Below are 26,328 nucleotides of genomic sequence, written 5' to 3'. Positions count from 1 at the left end.
TCCAAACCCTGTCTCCTCCCAGGGAGGGCTTTGAGTGGCCCCTCAGGGACCAGCCCAGCTTGTCCTCCCTCCCTGCCACACCAGCCATCACCAGAACAACCAGAATCCCCCAAAAGTGCTGCATCCCCATGCCCAAGAAGAGAGAAGAGACCTTGTGCATCTCATTAAATACAGGTAGAAATTTATTAAGGATGGGGGGAACCCACAGCTTTTTAAAAAAGTATCAAAAAGAGACAAATGAGGTGAAGTGTCTGTCTTTGGCTGGAACAGCAACTGGAGGGACAGAATGGGGCTGAAAACTGGCCCAGGGTGGAGGGAGGGATGCAAGGACGGATGCAGATGCTCCTGGGCTCACACAGCAAGTGGTTGTGGAGAGGGAGCCAGGCTCTCAGCCCTTGAATATTTATCCAGGACATCCTAACTGGGGCATTCCCACCTGCCCCCACTTAAAAGCACTGAGGCTTCCAGCACCAAAGCAACACATCTCAGGGGAGAGACAGCCTGGCACCAGCCTGGGTCCAAACCAGCCCAGAGAGGTCACCTGGACCCCAGGAAGGACCTGCCTTCGTGCCATGGCTGGTGGAAGGAGGAGGAGGAGATGCTGGGGAGAGCAGCCCAGGGCTGGGGACAGGTGGGACTGTGCAGCCTTGGGCAGGGAAGAGGGAAAGTGACTGCCCCATCCTGCACTTCCCCATCTGACCAGCACCACCGCAGGAAGGAAGGCTGCCTGGGTCTCCACGACTTGAAAAAGGGACTCAAGCAGGGACTCAAGGCAGAAGGTGGGAGCACCAACAGCTTCCTGAGAGGTCTGTGGGCTCCAGAAGCAGCCACATGAGCCCCCCCAGGGGGTTTTTCTCCATGTCTGCCTCCCACCATGGCACTACAAACATGGTTCTTGCCACTCCTCCCCTTCCAAAAGGACAATTTCCCTGAAATAAGAGAAGGTAAAGCCCCCTGCCCCATGTCCTGCCTCTCCATCCAGTGAGGAGCCAGGCGGGAAGGCACAAGCCTCCTTGGCCTCAGGGGGAACAGGACTGAAAAACATCTTTGAAGCTCAGCCCTGAACATCTTGGAGCCTCGACAGAGACTCCAGGAAGCGCAAAATGGGAAAACCCTGGGCCTAAAGAGCCGTGGATAAAAAAAAGTGCCCCTGCAAAAAGGGGGTTGTGTTCACAGTATGAGCTGCAGTGCTGCAGGGCACTGAGGTGGGATGGAGCCCCAGCAGGCAGGGGCACAGGCTGGAGACTTCAGCAACTTCACCCCAGGACTGGGAGTCCAGCCTGGCCACGGATACACCAAAATCCCGCTTCCCTCAGCCCTTTCCCCACACAGGCAGCAGCCAGAGTCAGTCCCCAAACCAGTTACAGCTTTCCAGCATCAGGAGGGAGCCCCAAAGGCGGCCAAGGCAGGGCTGCCTCAGCCCTGCATCCCCAGCGTCGAGCGAGGGGTACCCCAAACCCAGCCTCCCTGAGGATGGAGCCACGCCCAGGCTCTGCCCCATCCTGGAGCAGCCACCACCACCTCCCACAGGCTGGGGAGGACCCACCCCGTGGGAAACACCTCCCGTGCCAGCCCCGTCCCTGCCAGCAGGGTCAGTGCAGGACCTGCTCCAGCTCGTACTTCTCGCAGAACTTGCTGGTGAAGGGCAGGCAGGTGAGGTACTCCACCCAGCGCCAGTTCACGGGGTACACGTAGAGCCACACCACCAGCGAGGCGAAGAGCCCCACGAAGACCAGCAGGGACACGATGATCATGGCCCGCTTGCGGAACTTGTCCAGCGTGCCGAAGGTGATGTAGGGCAGGAAGGCGAAGGACAGCAGGAGCCCGCTGAGGAAGCCGAAGAGGTGAGCGATGTTGTCGATCCAGGGCAAGAGGCCGCAGATGAAGAGGAAGAGGACGATGCCAAAGAGGTTGAGGAAGGCTTTCCAGGGTTTCTCCAGCACTTGCCAGCTCTGGAAGAGCTCCACGAAGAGGCAGGCCAGCAAGCCGAACTGGGAGCCGGCAGGGCCCACCTGCAGGGATGGGGGAAGTCAGGGCTGGACTCTGTGTCACCCCAGACACACCCCATGTTCCCCAGGGATCATCTCCTCCCCTAGCAAAGTGCATTTAGCTCCTGCATTCCTGTGCAGAATCCTGCATGGGGCTCAGGGGTGGGAGCCCTGGCACAGGAGGATGAGGAGGGGAGCAGGGTGGTGCTGTTTTGGCAGAGCTGATATTTTCTGTGACTCAGCAGCCAGAGAGCATCACCCCCTCACAGACCACAGCCCCATCCTGGCACACCTGTGGGGGGATTAAGGCCCTTGGCATGATCTCATTTAAAGCCTGACAGGGTTTGGCTGGCAGCAGATTAGCCATCTGCCTGCCCAGGGACCCCGCACGCTCAGAGACACGTGGTGACATGTGACACACATGGCATGTGCCAACACCACACGTGGGGCAGTGACACCCCCTCCCCTTCTCCCTGCAGCAAACCCTGCCAGGAGGTGAGAATCTGTGCTCCAGCCCCTTCCCCAAACCTCTGCCCAGGATGGGGATGGAGAGGGGTGTCCTTTGGTCCCTGGGAGCTGACAGGATTTGAGACAGACCCCCAAACCCTCACCTCTGCCCTGTAGGGTAGGAAGATGGCACTGGCCAGGTTGCCCGTGATGCCACTGAGGATGAAGATGATGGAGATGCGATGCCAGCCTGCCAGCTTCTCCAGGTCCCGCAGCACCGTCATCTGGAATGTCACCGACACCAGGCAGTGGATGATGCTGGGGGAGAGGCCCTGGGTTAGAGACCCCTGCCCAGCCCTCCCACCCAGTGCCCTGGGCACGAGACAGCTCACAAAACACCCCCACTGAAGGCACCTGTCACAGTCTGGGAGTGCCCCTCCCTCTTCTCTCCCAGCCCATCCCGGTGGGCACTCCAGTGCCCAGTTCCCCCATCCCTGGGGATACGGGGGCTGCGGCTCACCCGGCGTGCAGGAACAGGGACAGCCACAGGCGATAGAACTGGTCAGGGACCTCCGGGTTCAGGAAGGGCAGGAGCCCACAGACCTCGTCCAGGCAGTGCACCTGCAAAGGCAGCAGGGTTGTCCCCAGAGCCTCAGCGAGCAGAGGATGGGTCACAGGGATGAGTTGCCAATGATGTGGCAGCTGTGAGGGGATTCTGGATGGTGTGGGGCACCCATGCTACCGTGGTGCTGGTTAAGGTGCCTTCTGCCCCACACCAGCAAGGTGGGCACAGCAGCAGGAGCCCAGCCAACAGCTGGGCAAGTCCCTGCACATTGCATTGCTCCTGCTCATGCCCATCCCAACCATGTCCTATTCCTGGTAGGACACTCTGAAGCCCTCTGGCATCAGCATGGCCGTTAGCATTGTATCCCACACACCCTGCCATGGCTCCCTGGCCCTGCTCACCTGCGAGCAGAGCGTTGCCTCCTCGTGGAAGTAGCCGTGCATGAAGTCGCAGTACTCCCGCGTGGTGATCTCGCAGCTGGCAGGGGGCAGGAGGGGGCTCGCTGGGGGCAGGGCACACTCAGGACAACCCTGAGCATCCCCCTCAGCTCCCAGCCTGCTGCCACTGTGCTTCCCCCACCCCTCAGGGCTCTGTGAGCTCCCTCTCCCCCCAGGCACAGCTCTGGACACTGATGGGACAGCACGAGGCAGGAGTGCAGAGGGGGGAGCCCAGCCAGGTGCCCCCTTTGCCACAACCCACCTGCCCTTGGTGCCAATGCAGCAGGGCCTGCCCTTGATCTCGCAGTCCAGGTGGGCAAAGCCCGTGTGGTTGGTTTTGGTCTCGTAGGTGCAGATCTAGAAGCAGGAGGGAAAGGAGCCCTGGTCAGAGTCCAGCCCCAGGCTGTCCCTGCAGACCCTTGCAGGATCATTGCCACTGCCACCATGGAGCCACCAGCTGATGGTGGCACCGGGCTCTTACCGGCCACTTGGTGATGTCATCCGGCCACACATGGGGTGGGTTGGATGCGGGCTCCTCACATGTCCTGGCAGGAGGAAGGGGGTGGGTCGGGTGGGTCCCCCCAACACACCCCCCTGCAGACCAGTAACCCCCTCAGGCACAGGCAGCTCTGGGACCTGCCTCGATCCTGCCCACCAGTGGGTGTCCCACAACACCCCAAGCAGCTCCTTCTGTGGGTGAATCCCACAGAACTCAGAGCTGTTGGACAACCCACCGATGCCCAGGGATGTTCCCATCCCAGCAGGACAGGGACAAGCACAACACAACAGCATCATCTGCTGCTGCCCATGTTAAGGACAGGCCCTGCCTCAGTTTCCCCACAGACTCCCTCTTTATCACTCTCCCAGTGTGCAAAAACCTCCCATCCCCCCGGACAAGAGGATTCAAGGCATCCAAGCTGGAAAGGCAGCTCCTTCTGCCGTGTCCCACACACAGCCAGGTGACAGGGTCACTCCACCCAGCTGCTACGTCTACCTGGGGTCCTGGTGACACACAGCCCCCGAGGTCCGCCTCTCTCCCGAGCCCATGGCTGGTGCATTGCTGCCCGGCCACTTGATGAACGTTGCCAGTGTCTCCTGCAGGGAGCACGGAGGGACTGAGGATGCAGCAGGGAATGCACGGCTCTGAGCAGACCTGCATCCTGCCCTGCTGCAGCGCAGGGCTGACACGGTTTGCCCTGCTTTCCCCAGGGATGCCCAGCCCTTCCCGTGGCAGGGGCACGCACCGAGCAGTCCTGTGGCAGGGTCTGGATGCAGCCTGAGTTGTCGTTCTGCACGCAGCAGCCGGAGCCCCGCTCCCGGTCCCGCTCGCGCTGGATCAGCCGCTCCACCTGCCGGTCCTTCCGGATGCAGGGGGAGAACTTGGCTCCCAGGTGGATCAGGTCGATCTGGCAGGGAGATGCCAGTAAAGGGGATTTGTCTGTGCACCTCCCTTTGCTCCAGCCATCCCCAGGGAGAGTTTAGCAGGGGCAGGGGGTCTCCACAGGCAATACACAAAGGTCTCTGTCATCCCAGTGCAGGGAAGGCAGGACCCTGTGATGCCAATATGTCCCAGTGGGATGGGGGCCTGGGACAGCAGGCTAGAGTGAGGAAGTCAAGCTCTGCCCCAGTGAGGAAACAACCACTGCAGAGAACCCCCTCAGCTCAGGGCAGGGGAGCAGAGCATGAGACCAAGGGCCAAGGGTCTGGCAGGGTCCTTACCGAGCTGGGCCCAATCCAGAAGTTTTCCTGCTGGATGTACTTGACACTCTCGTAGACACCCTTGTTCCTCAGCACCTGCCAAGAGAGGCCAGAGTCAGCTCCCACTGAAGGGATGAGTGCTGAGGGAGGGCACCCCGTCTTCCTCCACTTAAAGGGGCTGAGCAGCCCCTTCATCCGAGGGGAAGGGCTGTGGGTCCCACCAGCCAGGCAGGAGAGGGGAACAGCTCTGCTCCCTGCACATTTTGTGCTGCAACATGGTGCTGCTCATCCCCTTGCCTTGGCCATTTCACAGAGCCTCTCAAATGCTCTCTCCCAGTGTCCCCTGGTGTCATGCTCCCACAAGATGCTCCCAGGGAGTCCTCGCAGGGAGCATGACGCCATGGGACACTGGTGGTTACAGTCCCCCTGAAGGATGGCTCTTAAAAACTTACTAACTCTGTCGTCACGTGCTGGGCGAAGCCAATGGGGGCGATGCCGTAGGTGCCGATGACCAGCAGGGTGATGAGAATGTGGACAAAGGTGATCCAGTACGTGAAATACGGCCTGGAGGGGACAGGACCCAAAAACGGAGCTGGTCAAAGATGTCTGGACAAAGGGACAGTGCAGTCCCCCAAGCCCTGATCCCAGGCACTGACGGGGACACACATCTGAGCCGGGGTGCCCTCACCGGTGGCTGTCGGTGATCTCCAGCTGGGACTGCACGATGCTGCTCAGGCTGCGCCGGTAGTTCCTGTTCAGCCACTTGCCCACCACCCCCAGCCCGTAGTAGCGTTTCTTGCGGTCGAAGGCGAAGTGCTTCACCTTGGAGGCGATGCGCCTGCCCCGCCGCGGAGCCGGGCCCGCGCCGCCCGACACCGAAGCCAGCCGGACACCCTCCCGCCTGTCGAGAGAGGAGAAAGCCATCACGCCTCCCAAAAAGGACCAGCTGAGAAATAGCCCATGGCCAGAGTCCCGAGGATGCCCTGAGGTGAGGCTCTGAGCACCTCCTGGCTCCGTTCTCCCAGGATCGTCATGGAAGTGCCCGGTGCCCACAGCAGGGACAGCGAGGGACATTGTCCTGCCTGCAGCAGGGCATCTGGGCAGCCTTGGGGGCAAGACCTGCTGAGGGTTGTACTCACGGGGTGGGCTGCTCCACCTCAGGGGACACCCTGGCTTCCTCTGCCACCTGGTGCATGCGTAAGTAGGTGGCTGATAGAGGAGGTGACTCAAAGACGTCATCGGGCATGGAGTATGTCTCATCGTGCATGTCCATCTGGAAAGGGGATGGATACGTGTCCTGAGTCAGAAGCCCCCTGACTGAGCATCCCCCTGGCCAGGGGGAGTGGGTGACCCCCAGTGACATCCCACTCATGGCCCATCACAGGCTGTGAAATGTGCCCAAATGACAACATCACTCCATGTCACACCCAAGGGCCATCACCAGGGCTGGGGCACAGCAGGCACCGATGCCTCTGTCACTGCTGGGTGGAGTGCCAACGCAGGGGTCCTTGTGAGAGCCCTGCTCCACACCCAGCCCCCTGTGCAGGGCACTGGGACATGCTCCAGCAGCCAGCATGGAAAGTTGCTTGCCTTACTGAAGAAGGATGAGTCCAGGGTATCAGCAGCATCCACCATGTCCTCGTCCATGAAGCTGGGGTACAGGAAGCTCCTCTTGCTCCTTTGCTTGGGAGCCAGTGGCTCCAGGACAGAGCGCCCCTTTGGCAGCACAAGCAAATGAAGGTAAGCAACCAGAAGCTCTCAGTTTCTGCAGCACTGAGGGTTTCTTAGATCTTCCCCCTCCAAAGCCAAGTGGCAAAGATTAAATCCCAATCAGCCACCATAGCCTCTCGTGTGGAGAGGAATTGGCAGAAGATGCTGCCTTTAGTCCCTTGGAATCTGTGCTGGACCATGGCCATGATAGTCAGCATGACAACTGACCTCTGAATTCATCTGGTTTCATACCCTCAAACCCATCCCCAAGGTTTGTCCAGGGCTCCTGAAAATTGCTGGAGAGGTTTCATTGCCCCTCAGCAGTGGAACCCAGAAGTCGTTTTTTTCCTCAGATTGTCCAGTTTCCACCAAAACCTCTACTTTTAAGTAGAGCTCAAGTTAAAAAAAAACCATCTCCCCCCTCAAACCCGCCCTGGAGAGACAGCAGTCTCCATGCACAGCAAACAGCCAAGAAACAAAGACGATGAGCGAAGGACAGAACTGAAACCCGCCTTAGGAAGGCGATCCCCCTCACACTCCCAAAACTCACACGGAGGAGGGCTGCGGCCGCCTTGAAGCTCATGTGGGCGACAGACTCCCTCTTCCTGCGCGGCAGGCGGCCGTAGCCCGAGCGGATGCTGTTGAAGGAGGCCAAGGAGACAACGCCGGGGGTGAGCGGGGGCAGCACGTGGTGGGGCGTGTGGGGACGGTCGGTCTCGTCGGGATGGCGGAAGGGACGGCCCCTGGCCAGCGGGTCCACGATCTAGGGGAGGGAGGAGGTGTCAGTGCTGGGACGGCAAGGCTGGCAGTGGGACGCCGCACCCCGAGCTCTACCTTGGGCATCTTGGCGGGCTTGGGTGACTCGGTGGCTTGGAAGGAGGGCACCTCCTGGCTGGGCAGCTCCATGTCGCGATAGGCAGGCTTCAGCTTGCCGTACCTCATGCTGCAGTGCTGCAGGCTCTTGCGCTGCCACTGCTGCCGCTTCCCCTCCCAGTCGCTGCTGACGCCGAACCACTGCGCTGTGCCCCTGGACACAGGGTGGGCACACGTGTCACACAGCTGGTCCCCCACACCACGTACCACCATTCCACCCAGCTGTCCCCTCTGGCAGATGGTTGGGGTGTCTCAGCCCAGCCTGCAGCAGGGCAGTTCTCACCTGGCTGTGGGTCAAAGGGAAGTGGAGGAAAGTGATTCTTGCACTCCCTTCTGAGACACAACCCTCCAACCCCACCCCAAATCCTCTGGCAGTACCCACAATGTCCTGACATGGCCCCCTCTGAGCGAGCCAGCCACGGCTGGAGCCCAGCCTGCCCTCACTTGCGGATGCTCTGGGACAGGGACGTCTGCCGGTGGAAGCCGGGCCGGCGCTCCGGGCGGGGCTCCTGCAGGCTCTTGCTCTTGCGGTAGATGGGCACCTTGGAGGGCTGGAAGGCAGAGCAGGGCATCAGGGACACGATGGCACCTGGCAGCCCCCCGAACCCAGCGTGGGACGGACGCAGCACTCACCTCCTTGTGGGCACCATCCTCCTCGGCCTCCCGGGGGGGGATGACGATGGAGAGGTTGGGGGGCTTCTTGCTCTGCAGGCGGCTGCTGCTGGAGCGGCTGCCCCCGTTCTTGTCCCCGGCTGACATCTCGGGCCGGTGGTGGTTGGCAGGCTGGCAGGGTGCAGGGAGTCAGCCACAGGGGGAGAAGTATTCCCCCAGGAGCTTGTGTGCGAGGAAAGGCTGGGTCCCCGTAAGAGATGGGGCCTCATCAGTGGGACATCACGAGAATGAAGACCCTGTGTCCCTGGCTGTGCTGGTGGGAAGTGGGGGAAAAGTGAGTCTTGCCATCATGAGCCCAGCTGCTGCCTCTCCAAAACCCACATTCCTTCCCTGAGTTTGGGTGGATAGGAAGGCTTACATTAACCACTCACTCCCAGTCCCCCAGGGGTCACCAACACCATCCCTTCACCTGCTGGGAAGTAGGGCAGGGATGGCAACAGTGACCAGGTCAGAGCATCCCCATCATCCCAGCACATGCCAGTGGGACACCCAGGTTTCACACCCCGCCTGGATGAGCCTGACCATGTGCCTTGGAAATATAGGGGATCCCAGCAAGCCCTGGCCAGGCCCATGGCACACATCTGCAGCACATGGGAACACCAGCCCTCCCAGTTTGGCAAGGCAGCCAAGGGGAGATAGCAGGGGATGTCTGCAAGGAGCTCTTCTTGCCTGAGAAGGGAGGGCACAAGGCCTGAAAACACCTGATCCACATCCCCACGTGCACTACAGCTCCCACGTGGACCTGTCACGTGTTGGGGTGCCCCATGAAGGGGAGGCGCAGGACATTCCCCTCTGGCACGTGCATGCACACACCAGGCTGGGAGACTGAATCCTCCCTGGCACCACGTGCAAGGAGAGGGAAGCTTAACAGCCAAGATGTGGTTAATTCCTCAAGAAATCCACTCCCAAGGGTCCCTGCAGCCAGCTCTACCAGGCAGGACTTGATTTGCAGGAAAAGTAATTCCATCAGAGTGCAAGAGAACAAGACCCAGATCCTATTAGGGACTATGAGGGCAATCAAAAGGGAGGCACAGCCCTCTCTGACATCTTCTGCTTGACCACGTGCCAGTGCCCAGGGGACTCACACAGGTCTCACAAGCATCTCTTGTCCCCCAGGACAGCCATGGCCATGGGAATGGTGTCACCCGGCACGTTTGCACAGTGCCACTGGCTGCAAAATGCCAGCTTGACCCACAGGCCTGGTTCTCTCCCTGCCCAAGACCCCAATGACCAGACTCCTCCAGCTCTGCTCTCCTTAGGCAACATCACTTGAGCAACCAGATGAGTGACTGAGATCCCACCAGCCTCATCTGCAACAGGATCCCACTGGCAGCCCATTCCCACAGCAAGGGTCAGGGACAGGGACACTTCTGCAGCTCCCTTGGCACTTGGAGTCCTGAACAGAACCTTCCCCTTAGACCACACCACAAGCAAAGTCTGGCTTAAGCAGCATGGGGTGCCCAAGGGATCAGCTTCATGGGGATGTAGGAGTCCAGACCCAGCTCCTCAGGGAGGGGAAAGCCTGGAGTGGGCAGCACTGGCAGGAATTGCTGCCCTCCATCAGCTCCTGGGCCCTGTGAGAGTCTTCTCCTCCTGCATTAAAATGGGTGCTGGGCTCCCTCTCCAGCACCAAAGCTGGGAGCAATCAACTCCCAAATTTCCCCTGGGGGCTCAGCCAGTGCTGGTCCCCACGAGGGTCTCCTCACCTCATAAGAGTGACAGGATCCTGTGCAGTGATGGCAAACACCCACGGCAGCCTTCCTCTGCCTCCGTCCTTCACACAAGGAGCCCCGGGACACGGCTGAATTCCTCCTGCGGGGAGAGGCTGTGATGAAAAACCACGCATGGAAAAGCAGGCAAGGGCTGCAGGAGCATCCTGGCAGAGGAAGAGCTGAGCTCAGTGCTCCCTAGACCTTGGGGATAGGGCTGCACGTGGCTGAACACCAGGGACAGGGATCAGCCACTGGCACAGGGCAGCAGGAGGAGGAAAAGCCCCCATTTACAGCACTGCTCCATGGCAGGGAATAGCCTGGGGCAGGCAGGGAGGTTTCCCCTGCTGCTGCTTTCCTGTCTCTTGGGAAGCAAGACGCCCAGGAAGAGCAGGCATGGAATATGAGTGCCTCACTGGGTATTTCATAGCTGCTAAGCTGGGAGAGTGCCAGCCCCAGCAAGTAAAAGTTTCCATCCCATTGGTGAGCTGGAAGCTCTGTTTGTTTTCCTCCCAGGGCAGCCAGCAGTGAGCCCGAGATGGCAGCTGCTCTGGAGAGCTGGCAATGGGAACACGCTGGGGTCAGAGCAATCCCTGGGGCACCCTCATCCTCATCCAGCTCTGGGGAATGGCTCTGAGTGGTAAGAACCAGCACAGCCCGAAGCACAGAAACTGGAGCCAAATCCTTACACATGCCCATCCCAAAATCCCATCCCCATCACACCCCGGACAGCCCCAGATCTCTGCGCTTCCCAGCAAAGCAGCTTTGCAGCATGTTTAAAATCCTGGTCTCACTTCCCAGCAGCTCCCCACGCAGGAGGGCTGGCCTGGCCTCTCCTGAGGTGCCTCAGTCCCGGGGGAGCTGGCACAGCAGGCGGGCACCTGCTGTCCGGTCACGGTCACGCGGCCGGAGCGCTTGTCACGGCTCCGTGCCTTGGCACACTTGGCATTGAGCGGGAGGGGGAGGAGGGCAGCGGCCCCCGAGGGCTCAAGGCTCCTTTGCCACACAGGCTGGAGGCAGCAGCCACCCCCTGAGCACAGATCCTGAGCCACAAGAGCCTTATCCCGTGCCAGGCAGAGAAATCCCCAGGGGATGGTGCTGGGAAGGTGTTTTCCAGCTCACCACGTGCCTGGTGCTGGCGCCCAAGCGCTCTGGAGTGGCAAGCTCAGCGTGGGAATGGGCCAGGCGGTGCCTCCACCCACAGACAGCCTGCCCCAATCCCTCCAGATCCCCTGCAGTCCCATGTCCCTGTCACCCCCCAGCCCTGGCATGGAGGGCTCTGCCACCAGGAGCACAGCTCCCTGCCCGGCAGCCCTGGCATCAGCCACCCCCCTGCAGGGCACAGCTCTCACCCCAGGGAGCCTCAGCCCAGTCCTTGGACACTCAGGGTGGATGTGGTGGCTTTGTCCTGGGGACAGAAAAAGGAAGTGAGAGGCGACATGCGGAGCTGACACGGGGGGATGGCCGAGCACATGCCCTGCTGTGGGGACAAGGCAGGTCACAGCAGCAGGGGGTGACTTGGCAGCCACAAGCATGTCCTGAGCTTGGTAGGAGCTTCTTTGGGCTGGAAGAAGGGTGCTGGGTTGTCACTTTAGGCTGGAAAAGATCTCCATGCACTGGGGCTGCTGCCATTGTTGGAGAGATAAATGGGCAGGGCGTGGAGGGAGGACTGCCTGGGCTGGTTGGTAAGAAGAAATCTCCCACTATCACCAACTCCCCTCCCAAAGCTCTTGACCACTGAAGATCACCAAAGCCTGAACCCAGCAGCAAGGGACACAGCCTGTGCACCACCAGCAGCACTGGGGTGAAGGCCCCACCCTTTCCCAAGAGGGCAGATGTGCTGGCATCACTGGGGAGCAACTGGGACAAGGTCTGAGCCTTCAACCAAAAAAAGGCACAAGGAAAGTGACCAGGGTTGGGTCCCAGTCCCAGGACGAATCACAACAAGCACTGACCAGAGGAAGCACACCCGAGTAAGAAAGTGATGGAAAAAATGATGTGGTTCATACAAAGCATCACTGCAGGACATGCTGGGATGGTCCAAGCACCACAAAAGGACCACCAGCAAGGCCAGGTGAGCAGAAATGGGACAGCCAAGCACAGCCACAGCACAGGAGAGCAGAGATGACCCTGCAGAGCAGCCCTGGCTGGAGCAGGGTGTGTGCAGTGGGTTCATGGATGCTTGGAGAAGGATCAGCATCTCTCTCCCTGCGCCTGTTGGCACTGGAGGAAGGGACATTACTGGAATAACACTGTCTCCAGCTGCCGCAGTTCAGCTGGAGGACAAAGCAGCTCTGAGCCACCCAAGGGTGTGGGGCAGGGAGTGGGACCCCCAGGAGCACCCATCACACCCATCACCCTGAGCACGATGAGCCCAGCTCTTCCTCTGCAACTCCACAGGGCAGGGAGAAAGGGGCCAGCAATGCCACAGGGCCCCCAAGAGCCCCGCAGCCTCTGCCGCTGCTGGCACCCAGGAGCCCATCAGGCAGAGCTGCTGCTGCTGCTGCTGCCCATGAATGATTCACGAGCACGTTAAAGACCTCTCTCAAGGCTGGAGCAGCGTTAAAAGGTGCTCCCAGTTATTAAGAGCTCCAAACAGAAAACTCGATTTGTGCAACTGCTCTGAGCATCGAGCTCCTGTGGACTCACACCCGAGCAGAGACCCAGCACCTTCTCTGCTTCTGCTCCTCCCTTTCAAAAAGCTTTTTACCATTTTGCAGTCTCGAGTTTCAGGGATGGAGAAAAGGAGACAAAGCACAAACAGCTCTTGAAATAAAAACGTATTATTGGAGAAAAAAAATTAAAACACTTCAATTTTTTCTCCACGTGTCCCAGCCCTGTCACAACAGCACTGGATGGCAAAACTGTGACATGCAGGGTTTCACTCTGAGTCTTGAGAGAGGCCCTCTGTGCTTCAGAGGGGATGGTTAGCTGCCCTCTCCCTTATCACTGAGCCACACGGTCAGCATGGACACCCACAGGGGCTTAAATCCACACCTCCCTGCTGGCTGGGGTAGGAAGATGGGGTAAGGATGAGTGCTGAGGTCCTGTCTGATGCCCAGGGCGTGCAGGCAGCCAGCACACACCTCACCCACGCCACCATTAGAACATCCTCTCCCATTTTCCTCCATCAGGAAGGACATTGGGCAATGGCAGCAGGTTTGCTGAGCTGGGAGCACGGCACGCCCCAGGAGGAAGGAAAATGGCTGGGGAGACAGAGCATGGCGAGCTGGGCCTGCTGATAAGGAGAGCCCTGCATGGGGACACGGGGACATGGGGACATGGGGAGCAGGGCCACTCACTCAGCCTGGGCTGGGCTTCCCTGCTGCAAGGGCTGGAGGGCCAGGGATGTGGCCCTGGGCTCCCTGGCAGTCCTGGGTGATGCCATCCCTACCAGCATGGAGAGAAAAGGATTTGCCTGCAGTGCCTGGCAGCGGGTGGAAAAAGCCACGTGGAGGATTTCCCACAGCCCGTTTCCCACTCCCGTTAATGTTTACCAGTATTAAAAACCCCACCCACCCCAGCAGAGCAAGTGCTGGCACACAAAGGCTTCCCAGCCTGCTGGGGTGGGCAGCAAGTCCCGGTGGGCTGGGGTCCCTCTGTGCCACCCACCCCATGTGTCCCCCCGTCCCTGGGGCCCACACACCCTCACAGCACAACCACCCCAACCAGCAGCACTGCACAAAACCATCCCCTGCTTCCTGCAAAGGTGGGGGGAGCTGCTGGAGTGGCTGTGGCTGCACAAGGGGACCCTCAGCCCACCGGCCCCGCCCTCAGGCTGGAGCTCAAGCCAAGTGAGGAACATGCACGTGGAGATTTTGGGTCATCCCAGTGGCTTTGGGGACAGCAAAGGGCCAAAGTCTCCAACAGGAGTGAGGGAAGCACGGCAGCTCCAATGGTGAATGTGAAAGGGGTGGGCTGCTCACAGGCAGGGTCACAGACAGACAAGGAAAGCTTTTTCATTTTTCCCCAGCCTACCAGGACTGACTTAACTTGGTTTTATCGAAGAACTGATTAATTACTCAAATCTACTCCAGTTCCTCATTAGCTTGGCTTAAACACAGAGTGCACAGACATGCAAGTGTTTCAGCCCTGGCTGCACCGTCTGGAGGGGGCTGAGGGGTCCCAGGTTGGTGTTCACCCAAGGCAAGGGGACAGCCTGCCTGCAGGCCACGTGCCTGCCACCCCCATGCTGCAGGTCAGCACTGAGTTCACTCCCACTTCCCTCCTCGAAGCAAAATTCTTCGCATGAAAGGTCAGTGGGGCTGGAGGGGACACTCCTCCCTCTGGTTCTTCTGCTGAACACTCATTCTTCCAGCAGCTCTCGGTGCCAGGGCCCTGGCTGGGCTTGCAGGCTTCCCCAGTGCCCTGCTGCCTGCTCCAGAGCACACCAAGCCACGCAGAGCAGCACAGGACTGGCAGAAATGGCCCATATTCACAGAGGGTTCCCTTGCCCTGGGCTCTGGCCATCCCCACGCTGTGTGGGAGGCAGCACTGGGAGGTGGTGCTCAGCCCTGTGCAGGAATTTGGCTCAGCCCAGGGATAAGATGAGCTCTGGGCTGGAGCCCCCATGGCTGCAGCTCCCTATCTCTGGGAACAGACTCCTTATCTCAACACAGCCATTCCAAGGCTTTTAGAAAGTGCTGCTCGCCCTGACAGGCCCTGTGCAAAGGGGGAGCCCTGGCTGGACACCAGCAGCCTCCTTTCCCACTCCAGGGCCAGCAGCTCTCTGAGGAGAAGGGAAAAGGACCTTGTGGTGTCCCTTTGGGCTGTGGCTGGTGACACCTCTGCTGGCAGGGGGCTGGAGGCTGTCCCCCAAACAGCCCATGAAGCCTCAGAGCTCCCTGGCCCCAGGACAGCTGGGGGAAGCTGCTCCTCCCTGCTCGCAGCCAGCACAGCCAAGCGTGGGTGGGCCACTCCTCGGCTTCCTTCCTTCCACTCCTGATTGCAGGAGGCCTGAAGCACCCAGACCTGCACCCTGCAGAGGGTTCCCTGGCTGGGAACAGCTCATCCCCATCCAGCATCCATCCCCAAACCCTGCACAGGGAATCCCACACTATGCGGTGTGATGCTCTTCCCACCACAGCATCTCCATGGATCTGTGCCAGCCAGGCACTTTGCAGTGCCCAGAGCTGGAGATGGGGTCTCCTCTTGAACCATCTTCATGCTCCTCCTGCCTGCTATCCCACCCCTGGGGTGCTGCACCCGCAGGGAAGCTCAGCAGGGGCTGGAGATGCTGCTTTTTAAGGAGCCACCTCCTTGTCCTCCCCAGGAGAGTTTGGACTGGTTAAGTCACCAAGTACAAGAGGTGACTGGTTATGGGATCACCCTTGGAAAAGCTGTATGGCAACAGCACAGCCCTGGTGACAGGTCCCTGCTCATTCCATGGAGGAGCTGAGGCTGGGCAGGACACGCCAGCACCGAGGGTTGGGGATTCCCCTGGCTGCCCACGGGCACAGAGCACAGCCTTTGGGCTCACACGTGACAGGAGGTCACTCCCAGCCCTGCCTGGCATTCCTGCAGGAATTCCCTTACAGGAACAACTCCACCAGGGCCCCAGCACAAGCTGCAGCCTGCCACACAGGGAGTAAAGCCAGCCCCATGGCACGGGAGGGGGCACTGGCACACTGGGCACATCTCTTCTGCCCCAAGTGGGTCAGTCAGACCAGAGGAATTACACCAGGAAATATCACTTTTAAGCAATAAATCAATAAAACACAAACCAACAGAGGCTGTTTGAAGGAGGGCTCCATTGCCCTGGAAGCTGCAGCAGCTGAAAGAGGTGCCTGCAGATGGGAGGGATGGTCCTGGGGGATTGCCACAGGGCAGGGGCATCCACTGGGGGACCACACACCACCCATCTGAACAGCTCCTCACAGGGCTGGGCATTCAGCACAGAGCCCATGTGCCCTCCACACTGGTGGGTTTCTTCCTCCCATCCAATGTCAGTAGCTTGAGAAAAGGCCAAAAAGATCCCTGGGCACTGCTCCCTCCTGTCCCAGGTTCCACTGCAGCCTCTGGCAGCACAGCATCAAGTGGGTTGGTTTATACCTCACTGCCCCTGCCCCCAGGGCACAACCACAGCATCAGCCCTGCTCTTGTGGCTGCACAAACTGTCCCCCAGGTGACAAGCCGTGTTTTCACTGGACACCTCCGTGCTTTCTGACTCCTCTGTGGCATTTCGTAAGCGGGGAAACTGAGGCACTGCACTACAGTAAGGCTCCCTGCCTCCTCAGCCCACTGCTGCTCCACAGGCAGGGAGCTGGTTCTTTCTCTATTGAAGCCCACACAGCTCTCCCAGTTTTAAGTTCCTGGAGGACAAGGGTGGAGGAGGAAGCCCTCACATGCAAACCCCATGAATATTTGCTCCCCCGGCCTCCCAGAGAAATTATTTGGGGGTTTCCTCAGTCCTGTGCTCAGCTAATGTGAGTCCCCAAGGATGAGGAGGACATAGGGGTCCTTGTGTGGTGGGCAAACAGAGGCAGGGCTGGATTGGGATCCTTCCTGGGTCCATTCTCCACCCTAAATGCCTCATTAAGACAGCAACCACCAAACAACTCCTTTTCTGGTTGGTTGTTTTTTTTGGGGTTTTTTTTTGGTTTTTTTTTTTTTTTTTTTTTGGTTTTTTGTTTTTTTTTTTTTTTTTTAAGAAATAGTGATTAAATGGGAAAAAGAGGTACCAGTGCCAAGGGTTTCCTCCATACCCACCAGCACACACAGCGCTCTCCAGGCTGACTCGGAGGCCAGGAAATGACCATAACTCAAGGCACTGCACACCCCTAAATGGCCACAACTCCTGGATGCCTGTAATTAAAAGGGACTGTGCCCACCCCCGCTGGGAGCTGGTTGTGTTATCAGACATCTCACGGCCGGCAGGACAGCGGAAACTGAAAGTCATTAGGTAAAAAGCTCCTCCAGAGGAGGAGAGTTCATGATCCCATCACTTGTGGGCTCATAGAGATTTAAGTAATTAATTTTCAGCTTTCACTAATTGACTCCTTCAGTTCTGAGCCCCTGTCAGCATCAAGCTGTGCTCACTCCTCTGGGTCAGGTCTCTGCAGGACTCCCAATGCCCACGGGAAATGTGGAAATGCCTCAAGAGCCCCATGTTGGTCTGGGCAGCTCTGCAACCTCCCACCAGCTGGTTCTCCATCACCTGCCTCCTACTTTGTTTGGTAATGAGCTCTGTTTGGATTCCTGGCTTGTCCCAAGGGCTGTTTTCAGCTCAGGAACAACCAAAGGGAAGGAATAAGGATGTATTTGGGGGATCCCTCAGCTTCACTGTAAGAGCTAAACAGGAGCAGCATCCAAGAACAAAACACGGAACCAGAGGACAGCTGGTCTTTCATCCCAGCCCAAACACATCCCACATTCCCCAGCGCCTCCAGCGCATCCCAATGAGTGCATCCCCCCTGAGGCGACCCAGCAGACCCCTCCCCACCGGATTCACGCCCCCCTGCTCCGCATCCCCAGCTCGGAGCTGCTCTCCCAGCATCCACAGGCATCTATTGTTCCTGCCGCCCGCCCCGGCAGCGCCGCTCTCACACGTGCATGGCAGAGCCACACCGGGCTCGGCCCCGTCTCGCAGAATTTGCATCAGGGCTCTGTTGTGGTGTCAAAGCCCACTCTGTGGTTTGCCCTTTCTCGCTCCGGGGCTTGCAGCACCTCCAGGTGCCCCAGCGCAGCTGCAGCCGTGCCAGAGAACTCCCAGGAAGGGAAGTGGTAGATGGTCACCTGCTTCAGAGCAGGGCTGGCAGGAGCCTCCGGCCACATGAGCAAGAAGCAAAAGGTGCTGATCACCCCATTAACTGCAAAGGAGCTGGGAAGGGCAGAGCCCAGGTGCAGCAGCTGGGAGCCCAGGGAGCCACACGTGAAGCCAGAGCTGACCAGGGTGGCACAGGCAGGGGCAGCTCTGGTTTCTCCCAGGCTCAGATACAGCTGAACCCTCCAGCTCATTTTGGAGGTGGGATAATTCCAAACCGGTTATTTCCCACTTGGGAAAAAGGCAGGAGCCAAAGGATGCTGCTTCAGAGGGCACAATGGAGTGAGCTGAGTGGCAGCGTTTCCTCGCTCAGGACAGCCGTGCCACTGTGGTGCTCTCCCAAGTCCCCAGCTGGGCTGGAGGCTGTGTGCCCAGGACAGCAGCAGCACGATGAGTTCACCCTGGAAATCCCCAGGAGCAGCCATCCAGGGACTGGGACCGTGCAAGCAGGACAATGTCCTGGCTCCCGGTGGCGAGAAGGATGACGCCACGCTGGGGAAGAAGGCAGACACTTCCTCTTGCCACAGGGACCCAGCGGTGACAATGCAGCCCCTCAGGTCCCCTTCCCCCTGCAGGACGTGGGCCTGGGGGGCTGAGCGAGAACTGCAGGGTCTCAGATCACCGTGGGCACCTCAGCCTGGCTGTAGGAAGCCTGGAAGGACGGTCTCTGCCCAGTCCTGCTGGCCTGGCAGCAAGGCAGGGCAGGAGGGGGTACAGCTCAGCCTCACCCGTCTATCCCAAACCTGGAGGACCAACAGCAAAAATCTGACTGAAATACCCACACACAGCATCCCTCTGCTCCCGGCGGGATGTACACACGGACGGAGGATGACCCGACCCCCTGCTCTGTAAGGATTTTGCTCGCCTGCGAAGGGCTGGTGGCAGCACTCGCCACTCCAGGCAGCACGTGTGAGCGCCCCAGAGCCCTCCGGCAAACCTCAAAACAGCCACAACAACAAAGCCCCGGCGGGCGGAGGGCAGGGGGATGCCGGGGGTCAGGGACCCGGCCCCCTCCGCTGCCCACCTGCCCTCCTGAGGGGCGCTGCCAGCCCCGCTCACCTGGGCAGGGGGAAAACCAGCAAACACAAACAAAAAGCAGCCGCCCGCCGGGTTATCGGGCCGGCAGCGCCAGAAAGTAGGTTAGAGCTTCCCTGCCTGCCTCGGCCCGGGAGCGGGCAGGGCTTTCCCTCCGGCCGGGTCACCCCGCCGGGACACGCACCCACTCGTGATGGAGAGGAGGAGGAGGAGGAGGAGGAAGAGCCCGGTCCCCGCCATCCTCCGGATGCCCGCGCTGGAGGCTCCGGGCACGGCGCGGGGCACGGCCCGGGCAGGGGGATGCGCGCCGCGCCCCCCGCCCCGCAAAGTGTCCAGGGTGGGACGGGGCAGCTCCCATGCAGCCCCGTAGGACCGGACCGGGCCGGGCCGGGCCGGGCGGGAGGCGCGGGGCGGAGGAGGAAGCTGGCGGGACGCGGCGCTCACAAAGCAGCAACAAACCGGGCGGTCACGGAGCGAAGCGGCGCGGAGGCACCGGGACCCCCGCCCCGCCCTGCCCTGCTCCGCTCCCCTCCTCGGCCCCGCTCACCTCGGTCCTGGCCCCGGTGCCACTCCCGGTGCCGGTCCCGCGGCAGCGCCGCCGCCTCCACCTGGGCCGGGCGGGGCTGGGGGCGGGCCCGGCGTGGCCAGGGGCGTGGCCCGGGGCGGGAGCTCCCCCCGGGGTCCGCCCGCGCCCCAGCCGGGGTCCCCCGGTCCCCGGCCCCATCCACGGGGAATTCCCATGGGGAATGAGCCCTGCTGCCGCCCCGCGACACCGGGAGCGGGCACCCGGCACCGCCGGTACCGGCACTGTCAGGACTGGGAGCTGTCGGGACCAGCCACCATAAGAACTGGGCACTATTAGCACTGGACGCTCTTAGGACCAGGCACTATTAGGACTGGTCACTATTAGAACTGGCTGCTCTCAGGACCCATTACTATTAGGACTGGTAACCCTTAGGAATGGTCATTACTAGGAATGGTCTCTGTTAGTACTGTTCAGTATAAGAACTGCTCACTATTAGGACTGGTCAGCATTAGGACTGGGCATTATTGGGACCAGCCACTATAAGAACTAGGCACTATTAGGATCAGTGACCATTAGGACTGGTCACTGTTAGGACCAGCCTCTCCTAGGACTGATCACTGTTACAACCAGCCACCATCAGGACTGGTCACTATCAGAACTCTCAGTATTAGGACTGGTCATTATTAGGACCAATCACTAGTGGAACTGGCCACCATTAGGACCCTAAGGCACGGCCCCCTGACCCCACATCCCGGCGGCGGGCACTCTGGGGTGGCAGGCAGGGCCAGGCTGGCACAGCCCCGCGGGCTCTGCGGGCCCAGGCGTGTCCCTCTGGCCGGGCCGGGTGTGGTGACGCCAAGGGCAGCGGGCAGCGGCCGCGGGCCGGTCCTGTCGGCTTTCACAGCCTGACTCATCCCGGGGCTGGCAGAGCTCAGCCCCTCGGGAGCTGCACCTGCTCCACCACCATCAGCGCTGGGCTGTTCTTCTGTACAACAGCCTCACATTCAGCTCCCTCCATCCCCGAGGGGGAGACTGTGCTGGCAGGATGTGGGGGCTGAGACCTTTGCAGGTCGTGTTTGGCATGGCTCTGTTGCTGAGGGGTCTATAGAGGACAATATGCCCTGGATTTTGCCACAAAATAAATTCTTGATTCACAACTATCTACAGGTTCCAGGTGAGCACCAGCTGAATTTACAGCTGGGACCAGCCAGGACGAGGAATTTTATGCCTTGCTGTCCAAAACTACAATTTCCCCTTATATTTCTTTTCCCTGCACACCCCCTGTGCTAAGCCTGACCTCGGGTGGTGCAGCCTGGACTCACTGGTGCCTGTTCGGGCGCTGAGCTCGTGCTCTCATCAGCCTTCCCCGGCTTCACGCTCAGCAAATCTGCTCTTGGTTCCTGGTAGAAAGGAGGGTGGGGGAAGCTTTTGGTTCCTGCCGGCTCCTTTGAAGGTGTGGCTCCAAGCGGGTGGAGAAGGGAGAGCCCGGCAGGTGCCAGGGTGGGTGTCTGGGCACAGACAGCCCGACGCGGGCAGGGCTGGGGGTGGGGGTGTTCCCTGCCCGTGACTCAGGGGTGAGCAAAGGGTGAGGTGCAGGTGGCAAGCAGGGACCTGTGCCAAGATGCCAGCTCTTCTCCCGGCATTTGGGAAGGGACAGAACAGCCTTTGGGTGGGATAAACAACGGCTGACAAAACCTGTCACTGCCGTGGCCCTTCCTGCGTCCTGCTCCAAGCTTGTGTCCTGTGGGATGTGTCTTTCCATGGAGGAGCCAGGCAGGATGGCAAAGCCCACAGAGGAGGGTGACTGCCACCTGTGCCAGCCCTGCTGAGCATTGGGCAATAAGGAAGCAAAAGAAATGACTGAAAAACCCCAAGGCAGCAAGGACAGGTTAGAGCTTTCCTGGCTGTTGCATCACTGCTGGGGAGACGCTCTGCAGAGCACTTCCCTTTGTGGAGCAAACGGCTCCACAGCCTGGCCAGAAGTGTTCTGGCTGGGCTGTGCTCCAAGGAGAGCAGGGAGAGGACACAGCCCTGTGTATCCCAGGGTTAGGAGACCATCCTGTGCAGGGTGCTGGAAGCCCCCGAGTGATGTGCTGGGCCCAGGGCTGGGATATCTCTGGGCAAGAGATTTTCCTCCCTCCTATGCCATGAAACCCTCCAGCATGGGATCTGTCCCCAGCAGCCCAGAGCCAGCAAGGCCCAGCTGCTCACTGCCCACCCGGGGCTGGCAGGGGGCTGCTGCTGGGGCAGGTCCCTGGGTCTGGAGGCACTGCAGGAGACCTGAGCAGCACCAGGCTTCTCTAGAAACCACAGCAGGGAAGGTTTCAGGGGATTTAAAAGAGGATTTTCAGGGGCAAACTGAGTCCCACCTTCCCTGGCCATGTACCCTGTAGCAGCAGATGAGATTTGTGGTCCCTTCCAACCCAAACCATCCTGTGATTCTATTGCTGTTCAGGTATGTTGTAAGAAGGCATGGCAGCTGTTTTTTCTTCCCAAGGATGCTGCTGAACAAACCCAGGGTCAGTGAGGCTGTGACTTGTGACATCAACCCCCTTGTTTTGTTTTGGGAGAGCTGCTGGAGCCAAGAGGCTCCTGCTCCCTGTGGAAAAGGAGATCTGCATCCTGTGTGTTTGACCTTCCCCCTCACCAGAAACCTCCAGCCCTGGCTGGGGGACACAGGTGGAAAGGACCAGTATTATGGGATGTGCTGGAACTGGATGGAACTGGGGAATGGTGTTTTGGGTGGGCCTCCACCTGCAGAGGAGCTCCAGGAGCTTGGCATCAGCTCCAGTGACTTTTCAGAGGAAGTGTCACAGGGATGCTTGGGACAAAAGATCCCAGTTCCCACAGCCTCAGAGTTTTTGAGTTGTAAAAACCCCACACTCTGATCCCAAGGCTGCAGCCCAACGTTTTCTAGTCTTTCCAGCTTCTTTCTTAACTGTCCAGGTTCTCCAGGATTCTTTTCCCCATTACTGGCTCTTTGTGAACCCCCATATGGATGTGAGACCCCTCTGGTTGTCTTGAGCTGCTCCCACATGAAGGCAGATGTGTTTGGTTTGTGTCCCCACAGCCCCCCTGGACACCTGCTCCCCCATCCCCTCATCCCCAGATCTCTTGGGACACAACCTGGGGAAAGCCCCAAGAGATCACAGCTTGCCCCATCCCTCCCCATGGGTTTGGACCCTCCGTGTCCTGCCCCACGCTGTCCCACTGCAGCTGCATTTCTCTGCACAGAGCAAAGCAAGGCACAACTTCCCAAGGATATTTCTGGGATTCACATTCTCTGAACCTCAGAGAAAGAAAAAACTCATTTACCATTCCTGTGTTTTAGAACAAGTAGAATGCATTGAGGAAGATTACTTACCTGAAGGAATTTGCTTAATTAGATTCTAGTGTGAGTGTTTTAATTCATTAACCAATTGAATCCACGTGTGTGTGTGTCAGGACTGTTGGCTAACAGTCACAAAATTCTGTACAATTGAGTGCTTGTACAAATTCAGTTTAGATGTAATGTAATATAGTGTAATAATGCAGTGGCCGCTGGTGCCACGCCGGGTGTCACAGCTGTCACCGCTGCCCAGCTCCCGATGACACCGGGGACCCTGGGGACGGCGTGGCTCTTGAGAAGACAGGAGAAGTTTTTCCTGTCGGGCAAACTGGGAATTGAGGTCTGGTTCTGGGAGGGCAGAGCACACAGAAAGTCCCTCCAAGGTCTCCCCACCGGCATCGCAGGGGTGGGTGTCACCGGCTGTGTGGCAGCGGTGTCACCTGGCTGTGTGGCACTGGTGTCACCTGGGGGACCCTGGCACCCATCCTCAGAGCCACTGTTACCCCCAGATCCTGCCTGAGCCACCCTAAGCCACAGATATTATTGGGAAAATTTGTATATTTACCCCTTTCAGCTGTGTGGCAGTGGTGTCACCTGGCTGTGTGGCACTGGTGTCACCCAGCTGTGTGGCAGTGGTGTCACCTGGCTGTGTGGCACTGGTGTCACCCGGCTGTGTGGCAGTAGTGTCACCCGGCTGTGTGGCACTGGTGTAACCCGGCTGTGGGACAGCAGTGTCACTCAGCCGTGGGGCACTGGTGTCACCCGGCTGTGTGGCAGATGGAGCTTGTGGTGTCATTCTCACCTGCCCAAGCCATCGAGGGGCTGGGACATGGGGACCAGCACCCACTGCCCACCCGTGCCGTGCTCTGCAGCTGTCCCTGTGCCCTGGCACCCCAGCAGAGACAGGGATGCTCCTGCTCACCCCCAGTTCACAGCCTGGGCAACTGGGGGACCCTGGCACCCATCCTCAGAGCCACTGTTACCCTCAGATCCTGTGTGCGGGCCGAGCAGAGGCTGCAGCTCGGTTTTCACCCGCATCCACCTCCCGAGAGCCGAGGCAAGCTGCCCAGCCAAGCCGCAGCAGCAGCCGGGCCGGGGCAGAGGCAGAGCTCGGTCAGCCCCAGCCGCTCTTGGCTGCGGGGCCAGGGGGGTTTGGCATCCCAGGGGAGAGGGGGCTTGGAGGAGAGCAAGGCTGGGCTGCCAAGACAGGCGCTTGCCCTGTGCGTTGTCAGCAGCCTCACGTGTCTGCTGGAACCCCTTCTCTCCACAACACCTCTGCAGACACCCCAACCCTTTCTCTCATCACCCCAAAGCCTCTGCCAGCCCCTGATCCAAAAGGGAGCCACGGCACAGGGAGGTTTGCATGGAGTAGGGAACAACCTCTGTCTCACTGACCTCCTACTCAGCCACCACCACGAGGATTACTTTTAAATCAGGTTCCCCAAACTGACAGGACCATTTCCAGGATCTGCTTCCTGCATTTTCACCCTCTCTTCACCTCTCCACCTGGTGCAGATGTCAGCCAGTGCCCTGGCAGATGCAGGCCAAGGACTACATTTTATGTAGGTACATATAAAACATAAAAAAAATTATTAAATCCTGAGTATAATCATAATTTGCTGGCTGCAGAGCCCCAAGTGGTGCGCAGCTCTTGGAGACAGATGGGGCATGGGTTTCCTAAGTTCAAAATAAATCAATTTATCTTCCCGTGCACTGCCTGGCTTTTAGTCCAGCCAATCCTCTACCAAGAAAACAATGAAAACAAGTGAAAGCATTTGTGGTTATTTACTTAAATATCCAAAGAAAGTAAATGAAAACCACACTATTCCTTAGAAAAGTATCCTCAAACCAAATCCCTCTGCTGTATAAATATAAACTATAGCAGTGTGGCAGAGCCCGATGATTATTTTATTTCAGGACCTGTTTGGAACATCAGCCTTGAAACAACAGCGTAATGGGGCAGTTTTCCAAAGCTTTCCCTTAAAGGAAATACATTTGTCAATTAATGAAAAGGATTTGTAATAAACAGCAGTGACAGTCCCACCTATTTTGGGCTGGGAATGCCCTGAGCAGCAAAGTCCTTGGGTGATCTCTTGGCGAGAGATGGGGATGTTCGGCCAGAATGTATTTTTTGGTGGTTTCTTGCCCAAGCAGAGGGCGGTGGGTGCTGAGAGGTGGTCAGAGAGGGGCTGGCAGTGGCCCCCAGGCCAGCGGGGAGCAGAGGGGTTCAGATGTCCGGAGCATCCCGGTGTCCTCGGCGCTGCTTCCTCCAGCGGCACCCGGGGGTCCTGAGGGCAATTGGGCTGGGGGCTGTGGGCCATGTCCCCACCGTGTCCCTGGCACCGTGGGGACAGCTCCTGAGCTGAGGAAAGCATGGTTTCCCAATCCTCCCCGTTGCTGGGATCCCAGCCTTTCCCTCCAGCAGCCTTCTCCTGCTGCTGGTCCTCTCCCCATCCTCCCTCTGCCCCCGGCTTTGCTCTCTCTCAAGAGTGCCTGGGAGAAGAGAAACCCGGCTGTAAATTAACAGGGAGGATTTTTCAGTCTGAGATGTGCTCTTCCCCCCTTTCTCCACCCCCCCGCAGCGCTGTTATTTCATCTCGGCTGCCAAACTCCCGGGAATTAATCCCGGCCGGCGCTGACAGCGTTTACATTCAGCGCTGCTCAGATAAACCATATCAGCCGGCGCAGCTGAAGAGGAGCCGGCCGCGGAAGGAAGGGCTGCCTCCTGCTCAGTGTCAGCCCCTCTGGGCTGCCAGGGTGTTTTCCTGCCTTTTTTCTTCTCCCCGGGGGCTTTGCTCACAGCGGGGAGCCACCAAAACATCCCCCACCGGTGAGGGGATGCAGAGAAACCTGGAGCTCCTGGCTCTTATCCTGGTGCAGATAACACTGAGGAAAAAGGGACATGTCCTTCAAGCTGGTGGGAATCTGCAAGCTCTGTCTCCCAAGGCTTCTCACCCCGTGCCACCCCCACATCCACTTCTCCTTACTGCCAGCTTCCATGGGATGGGGTTTCCTAGGAATTTCAATGGCCGTGTTAAAACCTGCAGTGCAGTTATTGCATGTTCTCTTTCTTAATCTCCCCCCTGCAGCTGTATTCCTGCCTGTCCCTCACAGTGACATCCCAGCCCTCCCCTCAGCTGTCACCAGGTGCCAGCAGGGTAGAGCCACACGGCGCAGATGTGTCACCTCTGACCCCACCCAGCACCAGGATGGTGGAGCCACCATTCCCAGCTTGTGACAGGCCTTGGGCAGGAGCACTGGGCCCTGTGGCCACTGCTGTGGATGGAAAGGCTTTCCTGGAGCTGGAGCATGGCAAGTGGACTAGGGGCACACCCTGGGCCATGCCTTAGCGATCAAATTCCTCTTTCCCTCCATCTCCCAGCCCACAAAACATCACTGGGGCCACCAAGCTGCTTTCTCAGAGCTGGATCTCCACCAGCTCCCTTGGGCAAAGGGTGGCTCCTGGAGAGCAGCATCCCCAGTCTGGGACACTCAGGAACAAGGTGGGTCTGGCATTCCATGAGCACAGGGCAGTGATGTGAGCCCGTTGTCCCAGCCCCTGAGCCAATTTTCCGGTG

General features: G+C 59.1%; 1 protein-coding gene across 1 annotated transcript; it reads right to left on the bottom strand.

Moving 5' to 3' along the window:
* Window positions 1–159: 159 nt before the first annotated feature.
* On the bottom strand, window positions 160–19,507 carry RHBDF2 (rhomboid 5 homolog 2). Its single transcript, XM_041409273.1, is given in 19 exon segments — window positions 160–2,012; window positions 2,600–2,753; window positions 2,956–3,056; window positions 3,402–3,477; window positions 3,700–3,794; window positions 3,919–3,982; window positions 4,432–4,532; window positions 4,682–4,843; window positions 5,157–5,231; window positions 5,588–5,699; window positions 5,824–6,036; window positions 6,275–6,408; window positions 6,726–6,851; window positions 7,396–7,608; window positions 7,680–7,872; window positions 8,163–8,300; window positions 8,302–8,501; window positions 10,097–10,202; window positions 19,444–19,507. Coding segments are annotated over 17 exon segments (2,553 nt in total). The 5' UTR covers window positions 8,478–8,501; window positions 10,097–10,202; window positions 19,444–19,507; the 3' UTR covers window positions 160–1,592.
* Between the last annotated feature and the right edge of the window lie 6,821 nt (window positions 19,508–26,328).

The sequence above is a fragment of the Onychostruthus taczanowskii genome, unplaced genomic scaffold, assembly GCF_017590055.1.
Source record: "Onychostruthus taczanowskii isolate IOZ18803 unplaced genomic scaffold, ASM1759005v1 scaffold30, whole genome shotgun sequence".
Taxonomy (NCBI): domain Eukaryota; kingdom Metazoa; phylum Chordata; class Aves; order Passeriformes; family Passeridae; genus Onychostruthus; species Onychostruthus taczanowskii.
Note: the sequence above shows the minus strand (reverse complement) of the source record. Positions and strands in the feature narration are given on the sequence as shown.